Here is a 14,945-nt window from a genome sequence, read left to right as displayed (position 1 = left end):
ATGAAGCTGCTGATGAGTTAGCGAAGAAGGCTTTAAAAAGAAATGAAGAGGATATTAGAGTACCACTAGGTAAAGGGGAAATAAAATCTATTATTAAGAAAAATATTAAGAAAGAGTGGCAAGAAATATGGGATAAGGACAAGAAGGGAAGACATTTATATAAAATAAAATAAAAAAACAGGTAGAAATGAATAAAAATGTATGTGGCAGAAACAAGAAGGAAGAGGTTATAATAACTAGATTAAGGCTTGGTCATACAGGATTGAACTCTTCATTGGCTTTAATAGGAATCCAAGGAAATGATTTATGCAAATATTGTAGAGAAAAAGAAACTGTAGAGCATGTCATATTTGATTGTAGAAGGTATATACAGGAGAGAAGGGAATTAATACAATATGTAAACAATAATGGACATAAAGATAGGGAGTTGGAGTATCTATTAGGAACAGAGGTTAATAGAGATAGGTTAGGATACAGGGTTTTAATACAATACATGTACAGTACAGGTTTGAGTGATAGAATTTAAATATATCAAAGAACAGATTTGTGTTGTGTCAGTCTGGATCCAGACTGTGGAAGCTGGAGGAGCTGAACACGCAGCGCCAGCTGATACCTGGGTCCTGGTGGATCTAGACTTGAGGTAAACGAGTTTTATTTATTAATTTATTTATTTATTTATTTTAAGGGATTAAGAGAAATGCATGGAATACGATGCATTAAACTGAACAGTAGGTGGCGGCATGTGCTCATGACACCAGTCCGCCATTAAAATAAAAGAAGAAGAAGAACTTGTGCGTCTGTTCCACACTCCAGTTCAGATTGTGGCGGTAATGCACCAAAAGCTGGTTTGCCAACCGCCAATAAACGAAGAAGAAGAAGAAGAAGCAGCAGCAGCAGCACTGGTGAGCCTGTTTAATAGTTTATTTATAGCGTGATTATTATAATTCGACAAATATGCTTATCTTAATTTGTGTTTAAATTACGCGTTCGATTAAAACGTATTTGACTGATGTTGCGTTTGGAAGTCTCAAGATGTTTGTTAGTTTCTTTGACTGCACTTTCACTCAATAATAAGGACTTTTGTTCATTATTGTGTGGCTTTATCATTTCAGTGTGTATCACAGCGATGGCTCGACCTCTGTTTGGAGGCGCTTTATCAGCTGTTATTCCACCCAGTGCCCAAGATATCAGGTAATTATATTTCTCATATAATAACATATAAAAAACAAAGTGTATGCAAACTTTGGAACAGGACAAATTGTATAAATTTGGTTATTTTCTGTTTTGTGGAATTTAAATATCTATTATGTCAAATAGCCTCATCAGAGCAGTACTACTGTAAATAATAACAAGTAAAAGTTTTATGATCCCTCATTTAAAAATGTTTTATAAACAACTTGCGGATTTTACACACACACACACACACTGGCAACCAAAAATTTGGAATAATGTACAGATTTTGCTCTTTTGGAAAGAAGTTGGTACTTTTATTCACCAAAGTGGCATTCAACTGATCACAATGTATAGTCAACACATTAATAATGTGAAAAATTACTATTACGATTTGAAAAAAATGTTCAGAACTTCTTAAACTACTTCAAAGAGTTCTCATCAAAAAATCCTCCACGTGCAGCTTTAGCTTTGCAGATCCTTGTTATTCTAGCTGTCAGTTTGTTCAGATACTCAGGTGACATTTCATCCCACACTTCCTGTAGCACTTGCCATAGGTGTGGCTGTCTTGTCGGGCACTTCTCACACACCTTACAGTCTAGCTGATCCCACAAAAGCTCAATGGGGTTAAGATCCATAACACTCTTTTCCAATTATCTGTTGTCCAAAGTCTATGTTTCTTTGCCCACTCTAACCTTTTCTTTTTGTTTTTCGGTTTCAAAAGTGGCTTTTTCTTTGCAATTCTTCCCATAAGGCCTGCACCCCTGAGTCTTCTCTTTACTGTTGTACATGAAACTGGTGTTGAGCGGGTAGAATTCAATGAAGCTGTCAGCTGAGGACATGTGAGGCGTCTATTTCTCAAACTAGAGACTCTGATGTACTTATCCTCTTGTTTAGTTGTTCATCTGGCCTTCCACATCTCTTTCTGTCCTTGTTAGAGTCAGTTGTCCTTTGTCTTTGAAGACTGTGGTGTACACCTTTGTATGAAATCTTCTGTTTTTTGGCAAGTTCAAGCATTGTATAGCCTTCATTCCTCAAAACAATGATTGACTGATGAGTTTCTAGAGAAAACTGTTTCTTTTTTGTCATTTTTGACCTAATATTGACATTAAGACATGCCAGTCTATTGCATACTGTGGCAACTCAAAAACAAACACAAAGACAATGTTAAGCTTCATTTAATGAACCAAATCACTTTCAGCTGTTTGATATAATGGCAAGTGATTTTCTAGTACCAAATTAGCATGATTACTTGATGAATGAACCAATGTTACATTTATATAGCGCACTTCTGACACTACACTCCAAGCACTTTACACAGTGAACAGGGGAGTCTCCTCAACCACCACCAGTGCGCAGCATCCACCTGGATGATGCAACAGCAGCCATAGTGCACCAGTACACTCACCCCACATCAGCTATTGATAGAGAGTGGAGTTATAGAGCCAATTAGTGGATGGGGATTATTAGGAGGCCATGATTGAGAAGGGCCAATGGGGTAATTTAGCCAGGACACCGGGGTACACCCGTACTCTTTATGGGAAGTGCTCTAGGATTTTTAATGAACACAGAGAGAGTCAGGACCTCATTTTAACATCTCATCCAAAGGATGGTGCCTTTTTTTTTTTTTTTTTTACAATATAGTGTCCCCATCACTATACTGGTGCATTAGGACCCACACAGACTGCAGGTTGAGCACCCTCTGCTGGCCTCCCTAACACCTCTTCCAGCAGCAACATTTGTTTTCCCCATGAGGTCTCCCATCCAGGTACTGTCCAGGCTCAACCCTGCTTAACTTCAGTGGGCAACTGGTCTAGAGCTACAGGGTGATATGGCTGCTGGCTCAAGGATTAGGTGTTGGAGTGGTTGCTGCTGGAAATGGGGTCTGTCTAGATTTGATCAAAAATTACTTTTTTCAAATAGTGATGTTAAAGTAGTTTTTTACATCAGTAATGTCCTGACTATACTTTGTGATCAGTTGAATGCCACTTTGAAGTACCAATTTCCTTCCAAAACAGCAAAATCTGTGCATTATTCCCAAACTATTGGCCGGCAGTGTGTGTGTGTATATGTGTGTGTATATATATATATATATATATATATATATATATATACATGTATATATTAGTGACCAAAAATATTGGCACGTTGGTAAATATGAGCAAACAAGACTGTGAAAAAAAAATCTGCTTTGTTTATCCTTTTGATCTTTCATTCAAAAAAAGTAACAAAAATCTGACCTTTAATTGAAGTAAAACAATTGAAAGAGGGGAAATATCTCTTTATTAAATATTTTTCTCCAAAACACGTTGGCCACAATTATTGGCACCCCTAGAAATTCTGAAGTATATTCCCATTCATATTTTAAATTTTTAGTGCACCTGGGTGACTAGGGATATGAAAATGTTCAGCCATGACTTCCTGTTTCACAGGGGTATAAATATGAGGTAACACACAGGCCAAATTCCCTTAATCATCAATCACAGTGGGTTAGACTAAAGGATATAGTCCTGAAGTGCAGCAAAAAGTTGTTGAGCTTCACAAAATGGGAAGTGGCTATAAGAAAATAGCCAAAGCATTGAAAATGCCTATTTCCACCATCAGTGCAATAATTAACAAGTTCCAATCAACTGGAAATCTTAAGAATCGGCCTGGAAAAGGACGCGTGTTTATATTGTCTCCACGCACAGTGAGAAGGATGTTCAAGTGCCCAAAGAATTTCCAAGGATCACAGTTGGAGATTTGCAGAAATTAGTTGGGTCTTGGGGTCAGAAAGTCTAAAAACAATATATATATATATCACATATCACCTACATCCCCACAAGTTGTTTGGGAGGGTTTCAAGAAAAAAGCCTCTGCTTTCATCCAATATCAAACTCAAGTGTCTTCAGTTTGCCAGACACTACTGAAACTTCAAATGCGAATGGGTTCTATGGTCAAATAAAATTTTTTAAAAAAAGAGCTTTTTGGCAGCAAACCCAGTGATGGGTTTGGTGCACATAGAGATGAAGTACCCAATGCCCATGGTTAAATGTGGTGCTGGATCTTTAATGTTGTGGGGCTGTTTTTCTGCCAGAGGCCCTGGACATCTTGTTCGGATACATGGCATCACGGACTCTATCAAATACCAACAGATAAAAAAAATCAATACCTGGCTGCCTCTGCCAGAAAGCTTACAATGGGCCTTGGTTGGATCTTCCAGCAGGACAATGATTCAAAACAAACATCAAAATCAACACAAAAATGGTTCACTGACCATAAAATCAAGGTTCTGCCATGGCCATCCCAGTCCCCTGACCTGAAACCCATTGAAAATGTATGGGGTGAACTGAAGAGGAGAGTCCACCAACATGGACCTCTGAATTTGAAGGATCTGTAGAGATTCTGTATGGAGGAATGGTCTCAGATCCCTTACCATGTGTTCTCCAACCTCATTAGGCATTATAACAGAAGACTCAGAGCTGTTATCTTGGCAAAGGGAGGTTGCAAAAAGTATTGAATAAAAGGGTGCCAATAATTATGGCCAATGCGTTTTGGAGAAAAATATTTATTAATGAGATATTTCCCCTGTTTCAGTTGCTTTACTTAAATTAAAGGTTAGAACTTTGTGATTATTTTGTTTTTTATTTTATTTTGTTATTTATTTATTTATTTTAATGAAAGATCAAAAGGATGAACAATAAAAAAAATTTTACACTGCCTTCTTTGCTCATATTTACCAAGGGTGCCAATATTTTTGGCCACTACTACATATATATATATATATATATATATATATATATATATATATACATACACACACACACATATACAGGTGCATCTCAATAAATTAGAATGTCGTGGAAAAGTTCATTTATTTCAGTAATTCAACTCAAATTGTGAAACTCGTGTATTAAATAAATTCAATGCACACAGACTGAAGTAGTTTAAGTCTTTGGTTCTTTTAATCGTGATGATTTTGGCTCACATTTAACAAAAACCCACCAATTCACTATCTCAAAAAATTAGAATATGGTGACATGCCAATCAGCTAATCAACTCAAAACACCTGCAAAGGTTTCCTGAGCCTTCAAAATGATCAGTTTGGTTCACTAGGCTACACAATCATGGGGAAGACTGCTGATCTGACAGTTGTCCAGAAGACAATCATTGACACCCTTCACAAGGAGGGTAAGCCACAAACATTCATTGCCAAAGAAGCTGGCTGTTCACAGAGTGCTGTATCCAAGCATGTTAACAGAAAGTTGAGTGGAAGGAAAAAGTGTGGAAGAAAAAGATGCACAACCAACCGAGAGAACCGCAGCCTTATGAGGATTGTCAAGCAAAATCGATTCAAGAATTTGGGTGAACTTCACAAGGAATGGACTGAGGCTGGGGTCAAGGCATCAAGAGCCACCACACACAGACGTGTCAAGGAATTTGGCTACAGTTGTCGTATTCCTCTTGTTAAGCCACTCCTGAACCACAGACAACGTCAGAGGCGTCTTACCTGGGCTAAGGAGAAGAAGAACTGGACTGTTGCCCAGTGGTCCAAAGTCCTCTTTTCAGATGAGAGCAAGTTTTGTATTTCATTTGGAAACCAAGGTCCTAGAGTCTGGAGGAAGGGTGGAGAAGCTCATAGCCCAAGTTGCTTGAAGTCCAGTGTTAAGTTTCCACAGTCTGTGATGATTTGGGGTGCAATGTCATCTGCTGGTGTTGGTCCATTGTGTTTTTTGCAAACCAAAGTCACTGCACCCGTTTACCAAGAAATTTTGGAGCACTTCATGCTTCCTTCTGCTGACCAGCTTTTTAAAGATGCTGATTTCATTTTCCAGCAAGATTTGGCACCTGCCCACACTGCCAAAAGCACCAAAAGTTGGTTAAATGACCATGGTGTTGGTGTGCTTGACTGGCCAGCAAACTCACCAGAACTGAACCCCATAGAGAATCTATGGGGTATTGTCAAGAGGAAAATGAGAAACAAGAGACCAAAAAAATGCAGATGAGCTGAAGGCCACTGTCAAAGAAACCTGGACTTCCATACCACCTCAGCAGTGCCACAAACTGATCACCTCCATGCCACGCCAAATTGAGGCAGTAATTAAAGCAAAAAGGAGCCCCTACCAAGTATTGAGTACATATACATTAAATGAACATACTTTCCAGAAGGCCAACAATTCACTAAAAATGTTTTTTTTATTGGGCTTATGATGTATTCTAATTTTTTGAGATAGTGAATTGGTGGGTTTTTGTTAAATGTGAGCCAAAATCATCACAATTAAAAGAACCAAAGACTTAAACTACTTCAGTCTGTGTGCATTGAATTTATTTAATACACGAGTTTCACAATTTGAGTTGAATTACTGAAATAAATGAACTTTTCCACGACATTCTAATTTATTGAGATGCACCTGTATATACACAACCGGTCAAAAGTTTTGAAACACTTGACTGAAATGTTTCTCATGATCTTAAAAATCTTTTGATCTGTAGGCGTATGCTTAAAGGATTGAAATTAGTTCTGTAGACAAAAATATAATTGTGCCACCATATTAATTTATTTCATTACAAAACTAAAATTAATTTACATTTTTTTTTTTTTAATTGATGACTTGGACCAAATAATAAAGAAAAGCAGCCAATAAGTGGCCAACATAGATGGGAACTCCTTCAATACTGTTTAAAAAGCATCCCAGGGTGATACCTCAAGAAGTTGGTTGAGAAAATGTCAAGAGTACATGTCTGCAAAATCTAGACAAAGGGTGACTACTTTGAAGATGCTAAAATATAACACAGTTTTGATTTATTTTGGACTTTGTTTAGTCACAACATAATTCCCATAGTTCCATTTATGTTATTCCATAGTTTTGATTACTATTATTCTAAAATGTGGAAAAAAAAAAATTATAATAAAGAATGATTGTGTTTCAAAACTTTTGACAGTGTGAGTGCGAGTGCGAGTGTGTGTATGTGCTTAAACTTATAAAATCATTCCAGGTCTAAATTCTGATGGAATGAGCTGCATTTAAAGTGCTTGTAATTGCTTATACCAGTGTCAAAAGTTAACTTACACATTAAGGGGCAATATTTGCCCCTGGATTTGATTTTCAGAGACATTTTTTACCTTTGAGTGCATATTTTTTCTAAAAAAAAAAAACCCCTGTCTAATCTGTTTGTCAAATATATCAATTTAATCAATTAATTCAAATTCACAAGAATGAGAATTAAAACTTCTTACCCTAAGAATTAAATCAACATCAACTCATATTTTTTGCCATAATATGTGTAACTAAATCTATAATAGAATATTAAGAACTATATCATATGACTCTATATGTAGGGCTCCTGAAACTCAACTGGTAGAGCATGGCGCTAGCAATGCCAAGATCATGGGTTTGATCCCCAGGGTACATACAAACTAATAAAATTAATACCTTGAATGCCTTGTAAGTCACCTTGGATAAAAGCAACTGCCAAATGCATAAATGTAAAATGTATCAAATGTTGCAAATAAAACAGAAGAATTCATTACAAGGGCATTTTTTGCCCCCACATTTTGAATTTCGTTGGCATTTGTTTCATTTTGGAGAGCCCCCTTAATTTCTGACCCTGATACACACACACACACACACACACACACACACACACACACACACCCACAACAGAGCCCGCACAGATATTAAATTCTCTGTGCACAAAGTTGCTGGATAGCCCCACAATCAGCCTACATTTGACCAATTGACTACATTACTCGGCTAATTGATTTTTTGCCATAACTTATAATAAAGGTAATTATTTGTTTAATATTTGTGTATGTTATCATATTGCTGTTGCTGCCATTGACCTGATTTGTATAATAAACATGTTATTACTTGTCCCCTCCCCCATACCCTGCAGTGATCTGAGGCAGATCCCTGATAATCAAGAAGTGTTTGGTAATTCTCAGACAGATCAAAGTATCATCATTGAACTGCTGGAGTACCAAAGCCAGGTGCAGAATGCTGATGCAGCCAGGTAAGTTACTACACCCCGGTCTTCACAGCCACCTTGAGTTTATTTCATTTAGATTTCCCGGTGGTGGCATAGTGGGCTAAAGCACATAACTGGTAAAACTGCCGGTTCCATCCCCACAGCCACCACTATTGTGTCCTTGAACAAGGCACTTAACTCCAGGTTGCTCCGGGGGAATTGTCCCTGTAATAAGTGCACCGTCTGCCAAATGCATAAATGTAAATTTCCTACAGATCAACAAATAAAGCTTTAGACCTCCAGTATAATTTCTTATTAAAGAACTATAAAAGTCACCAACAATAAATGCAGTACATGCACACATGACACCTCTTGTGAAATGTCACACATGGAAAGGTAGAGGGAAAGTAAAGTGTGAACAGGGAAGTCGGCAGGTCAGACATGTGGGTGTGAAAAAGATAAAGAATAGAATGACAGCAGATCGCAACCATCAACATTAGGGCTCATTGGGGTTCAGAATGTCAAATAAAGTGCTTTTGATTAAAAACAACACAAGCATTAATTAAAAGCACAAATGTTAAATCTAAGCATAAATCTCAACTATAACTTAAAAATGTAATCTAACTTATTAGATATGTATAAAATGATCAGACAAAATAAGATTGTTTATTACGTTTTATTTTTTCTTCAGTTCCTCATGCTGTACACAAAGCATTGCTGCCCCTTTAGAAAGTACTCTGACCGCATCATGGTACAGGGATAGTATCAGATGGTCTTAGTACCTGATTAATGTGTGCTGCCTTTAAAAGAATAGTTCACCCAAAACTGAAAATTAATTTGCTTACCCTCATGCCATCCTAGATGTGTTCCTTCACAGACTTACTTTCTTCTGCTGAGCACAAACCATAATTTTTAGAAGAATATTTCAGCTCTGTAGGTCCATTCAATTCAAGTGAACGGTGGCCAGAACTTTGAAGCTCAGAAAAGCAAAAAAATCCATATCTTCAGAAGTGATATTATAGGTGTGGGTGAGAAACAAATCAATATTTAGTCGTATGGATTACTTTTATGTTGCCTTTATGTGTTTTTGAGCTTTAAAGTTTTGGTCACCATTCACTTGCATAGAATTGACCTACAGGGCTGAAATATTCTTCTAAAAATCTTCATTTGTGTTCAGCAGATGAAAGAAAGTCATACACATCTGGGATGGCATGAGGGTGAGTAAATGATGAGAGAATTTTCATTTTTGGGTGAACTGTCCCTTTAAAGATTGAGATTATAATAGTGAGAGAGATTCATCACTTTTTCTTCATTTATACCCACATAATATGCATTTTTGATTATTACTCTTTTTTCATATTAGTGCTGTTTGTTTTTTTTTTTTTATGCATTGTCTTTTTAAGATCATCACTTTTACTTATTGCCTATGAATTACCTGGTCTGTACTCTGACAGGTATCACTTTGAAGATGTGGCTGCTAGTAACAAAGCAGCAGATTCAGGCTCTTGGGAGATCAGAGGAGTGGAGCAGCTCCCGCAATCAGAACTGTCATTACAGGAATGCAGCTCTGCCTGGCTACTGTCTGGAGCTCAACTAGTCTCAAAATTCAATGAGGAGGTGTGTCTGTCAGACATTGTTTTCACCTGGTATTAACTTAGACAGCTGAGACAGATTGCATGTTTCTGTACTTCTCTAGATTGCTCTTGAAACTTGGCAGTGCAACACTGCAGATATTGTTGGCTCTTGTGATTTAAGTGACCTGGGGCATCATGTATAAAACATCCTAAAAGTGTGTGTACACACAAAAGACAGATTTAACATTCACACAGAAGTTTTAAAGATTTATAAAACAGTATGTATGCCAGAACCTCAAAAGTGAATTACAAAGTTCACTTTATAATTTCCAGTTAGTGGAAGATTGTGCATACATGCACATGCTTTATTCCCCACCCCTTCTCCTCCCCAAAATAACCATATATGGAGCTTACAACACCTGTTTTACTATGCTTTTCCACATCTGCCTATAAAGTCCATATGCAGATTGCCATTCAGACACGGAATACTACTGCATTTAAAGGAATAGTTCACCCAAAAATAGAAAATTCTCATCATTTACTCATCCACATGCCATCCTAGATGTGTGACTTTATTTCCTTTGCAGAACAAAAATGAAGATTGTTAGAAAATATCTCTGTTCTGTTGGTCCATTTAATGCAAGTGAACGTTGGCCAGAACTTTGAAGCACCAATAAGCATATAAAGGCAGCATAAAAGTAATCCATAAGACGGCAGTGGGTGAGAAACAGATCAATATTTAAGTCATTTTTAAGTAACAATCTCCTCCTTTGACCAGTCCCAACCTGTAGGTGGCAATATGCACGAAGATTGCTAATCGCTAAAAAACAAAAGAAAAAGAATGTGGACGTGAAAGTGGAGATTTAGCACTGTTGCTAAAAAAAAAACATTTTTGTTTTAATGTAAAAATATTTAAACATCCTTTAAACAAGATCCATTTACCTGAGAAACATAATAAACTCAGCAAAAAAAAGAAACGTCCTCTCACTTTCAACTGCTTTTATTTTCAGCAAACTTAACATGTGTAAATATTTGTATGAACATAATAAGATTCAACAACTAAGACATAAACTGAACAAGTTTCACAGACATGTGACTAACAGAAATGGAATAATGTGTCCCTGAACAAAGGAGGGGTCAAAATCAAAAGTAACAGTCAGTATCTGGTGTGGCCACCAGCTGCATTAAGTACTTCAGTGCATCTCCTCCTCATGGACTGCACCAGATTTGCCAGTTCTTGCTGTGAGATGTTACTCCACTCTTCCACCAAGGCACTTGCAAGTTCACGCAGATGAACAGGGACCCTGGGCATCTTTCTTTTGGTGTTTTTCAGAGTCTGTAGAAAGGTCTCTTGAGTGTCCTAAGTTGTTATAACTGTTATAAAGCTGTTAGTGTCTTAACAACTGTTCCACAGGTGCATGTTCATTAATTGTTTATGGTTCATTGAACAAGCATGGAAAACATTGTTTAAACCCTTTACAATAAAGATCTGTAAAGTTATTTGGATTTGTACAAAATTATCTTTAAAATACAGTGTACAATGTTTCTTTTTTTTTTGCTGAATTTATAAGATACACTGCCTGGCCAAAAAGAAAGTTGCATACTCCAATATTTTGTTGGACTGACTTTAGCTTGGATTACGGCGTGTATTCGTCATGGCATTGTTTCGACAAAATTATGCAATGTCACAACATTTATTTCCATCTAGAGTTGCATTAATTTTTGTCCGAGATCTTGTATTGATGACAGGAGAGTCAAACCACTCTGTAAAGTCTTCTCCAGCACATCCCAAAGACTTTCAATGGGGGTAAGGTCAGGACTCTGTGGTGGCCAATTCATGTGTGAAAATGATTCCTCATGCTCCCTGAACAACTCTCACACAATTTGAGCCCAATGAATCTTGGCGTTGTCATCCTGAAATATGCCCGTGCCATCAGGGAAGAAAAAACCCATTGATGGGATAACCTGGTCATTCAGTACATTCAGGTAGTCAGCTGACTTCATTTTATTGCTGCATAACGTTGCTGAGCCTAGACCTGACCAATTGAAGCAACCCCAGATCATAACACTGCCTCCAGAGGCTTGTACAGTGGACACTATGAATGACGGATGCATCACTTCATGCGCTTCCCTTCTTACCCTGACGCGACCATTACTTTGGAATAGGATAACTCTGGACTCATCAGATAACATGACCTTTTTCCATTGCTCCAGTCCAATCTTTATGCTCCCTAGCAAATTGAAGTTGTTTTTTTCCGATTAGCCTCACTAACAAATGGCTTTCTTGTGGCCACACAGCTGTTTAGTCCCAATCCTGTAAGTTCTCGTCACATTGTGCGTGTGGAAATGCTGATAGTTTTATTTTTATTCATTATTATTATTATTCCTGTGTGTTCCTCTGTGGCTGGTGCTGGAGAACTCTACAGTTAGAACGGCTTCATTCTCCAGTGTAACAACGGCCTATGTAAATCTGTCATCATTGACGATATTAGTCCATATTTTTGGCCTTCAATGCATATTTTGTTATTTCGATCAGATTGATTTAATTTTTGTTTTTATTGTTTTGATTTGCATGTTTTGTTATTTTGATTAGATCAACCACAATTGTACAGAGCGGTTTTCTGAGTTATCTCATACTCCGTTGACCTCTCTCATCAACAAGGCATTTCAGTCCGCAGAACTGCCACTCACTGGATGTTTTTTTGTTTTTGGCACCATTCTGAGTAAACTCTAGAGACTGTTGTGTGTGAAAATCCCAGGAGATCAGCAGTTACAGAAATGCTCAAACCAGCCCATCTGGCATTTTATTAGATTACTTTTAGAGGCCACAGAGTGATTTGAGAAGCAGGATGCAAGTAGAGCTATAGGAAACATAGGTTCCACTAATGAGTTAGTTATACAGTGTTGCTATTCTCATATTCTTGACCACTGAAGGCCACGATTGACCAATCATATTTAGGTATTCCAGAGAGCCGTGTTAGAATTGCAGATCATTTTGGGCTCAAAATATTTCCAAAGGTCACAACAGTGTAATTATTCTCTGGACAATACTCATCTGTTCCCTAATTTTAAACATGTTCAGATTTGTGCTTTGTATCAATCTTTGAATTCAATTGCTTCTCAGGCAAAGAACACTGTAAACATTCACCTGTGCCTGTTCCGCCTGCCGCAGTACACCACTGATATCTTAGTGACATTCAACGATCCTGTGTGTATCAAGTGAGTTGCTCATACCCACACTGGTTATGTCAGTCACCTCTCAGTGAACCATCCCTTAAAACTAGACACTTTGATTCTTGAGACTGCAAGTATAACTGCCTTAATATTGGAAGCTCATTATAGTTTTATGTATAAAAGGGCAGTTAAGAAGTGAGATGTGTTCAAGATATGTATAGGGATGATTGATTGTTGAGGTACGATGTTAATTTTTGTATTCTCTTTTAGTCCCTTCAGCAGCAGTGCAGCTGGAAATGTAGCTGCTGTACCGTGGACACTACAAGACTTCCACAGTGTTCTGCAGTCCTTCTGTCTTCTGGACCCTGGAGTGTTTGGATAGATGATTCACTCATACATAGAAAACATATACATTTTTCATTTTTGAGAAGCTTTCAAATGGCAGGACTAAACAGGTTTATACTCGCTAAAATGCTAGAAAAGGTCTCTATCGAAAACATTTTCCTTTGTAGTGCAAGTCTTTGCATTTGTCTCATACCTGTGTGAGAAATGTATAGGTGTGTAAATAAAAAAAATTTTATTTAAGAAAAACTTTTTTTTACTTATTTCTATCCCTAAGTAATTTTCACAAATGACAAATTACGTAATCAGATTCAAACATCTCTATCACTTCAGCTCTAAACTAATGTTTAACAACTTCACTGGAAATAAGATTGTAACACAACTTCAGGTTCGGGTATGGAAAGGAGGAGACGGGGAGCAGTGACACGCTTCAGGTAGGCTTTTATTTTCTGCCTTCACACTCTTTGTGCACTCTTCTCTGTGCTTTTCTTTGTTCAGTGTAACACAAACTCTCAGTAAACATAAATTTCTTTAAACTCTCGATACGCAAACATATACACTCAATAAGACACGCCAGTCGCTGCACTCTCGTGTCGTTCTCTCCCTTCTCTGGCGTGTTTCACTGCTTTTAACGGCTCTCTCCGCCATCACTGTAATGAGAAACAGCTGTTAGAAATTATACCAACCAGCTTGATGAGCCACACCACTCCCCCTCTCCTGCAAACAGACACACGACCATGCCCCATCCCCACAAAGATGTTAAAAGTCAGGTTTTTCCTTAACTAGGAAATGCGACACACTTTATCCTTTATATCGTAGACTTCCCCATCATTCTAATATTACTGTGTACTGTGGCCCCAAAAAGTTTTTGGAAATGTTATTGTGGTGAGCAGGGCGGATCTGCGTCTGGGCAGAGGGAGGCCGGGAAGCCGAGGGGAGGTGGGAGTATTTAAGGAGAAGAGACAGCGGCAGACTGGAGAGAGATGTATGAAGCTTGTTTCTTTAATCACTGAAAAGTGTCATTAAATGTCTGTGTTTGTCAAGCTGGTCCCAGCTTCTTCCTTTTCCATCTTAATAGTTACAGTTATGTATATATGTTATTGCATCAAAAAACTAAAAATTAAACAAAGTGGCATTTATTTTAGATGGAGATAGCACAAGTACATGTTATAAGTAAAACATTTCACAAAAAGAAGTTCGTTAGAATGATATGTTAAACCAATTGATCTATGGTTAAACTTGGAGACCAAATGTTAATGGAACATGTCCGAAGTTAATGTGATGAACGACACCTGTGGTTACTGTGCTAGGACACTTGTATGTAAATGAAACAAACAACAAAATGTACAGTTTGGGAATTTAACATATAATAGTAATAATAATAATATACTGTGTGTGTGTGTACATACACACATATATATATATATATATATATATATATACTGTATAAATAATAATTCAAATGAAATTATAAAAGGCACACAATGCTGATTTATTTGTATTTGTAAATTATTATTTATTTTTTTGGCCTAAATAAGATTAATCCAAGAGAAAGAAAGAACCTTGAGAATTTTGAACATCAGCTGCACGTTATTTACAGTGCTGGGTAGATTACTTCTGAATTGTAATCTGGTACTGATTACAAATTACATGACTAAAATTGTAACCAGTAATCCTTAGGATTACATTTTTTAGATAATCAGATTAATTTTGGATTAATTCTGACCTAACTCTGGT

At 37.3% G+C, this 14,945-nt stretch overlaps 1 protein-coding gene across 1 annotated transcript; it reads left to right on the top strand.

Moving 5' to 3' along the window:
* Positions 1 to 787: 787 nt before the first annotated feature.
* Positions 788 to 14,275, top strand: rangrf (RAN guanine nucleotide release factor). Its single transcript, XM_051696209.1, has 6 exons — positions 788 to 902; positions 1,113 to 1,191; positions 8,047 to 8,163; positions 9,573 to 9,735; positions 12,817 to 12,911; positions 13,137 to 14,275. The coding sequence occupies exons 2-6, from the start codon at positions 1,127 to 1,129 to the stop codon at positions 13,246 to 13,248; spliced, it is 552 nt and encodes a 183-aa protein (XP_051552169.1). The 5' UTR covers positions 788 to 902; positions 1,113 to 1,126; the 3' UTR covers positions 13,249 to 14,275.
* The last annotated feature ends 670 nt before the right edge of the window (positions 14,276 to 14,945 follow it).

The sequence above is a fragment of the Myxocyprinus asiaticus genome, chromosome 4 (genome assembly GCF_019703515.2).
Source record: "Myxocyprinus asiaticus isolate MX2 ecotype Aquarium Trade chromosome 4, UBuf_Myxa_2, whole genome shotgun sequence".
Classification (NCBI taxonomy): Eukaryota; Metazoa; Chordata; class Actinopteri; order Cypriniformes; family Catostomidae; genus Myxocyprinus; species Myxocyprinus asiaticus.
The sequence above is the reverse complement of the archived record's forward strand: the minus strand, read 5'-3'. Positions and strand labels throughout refer to the sequence as shown.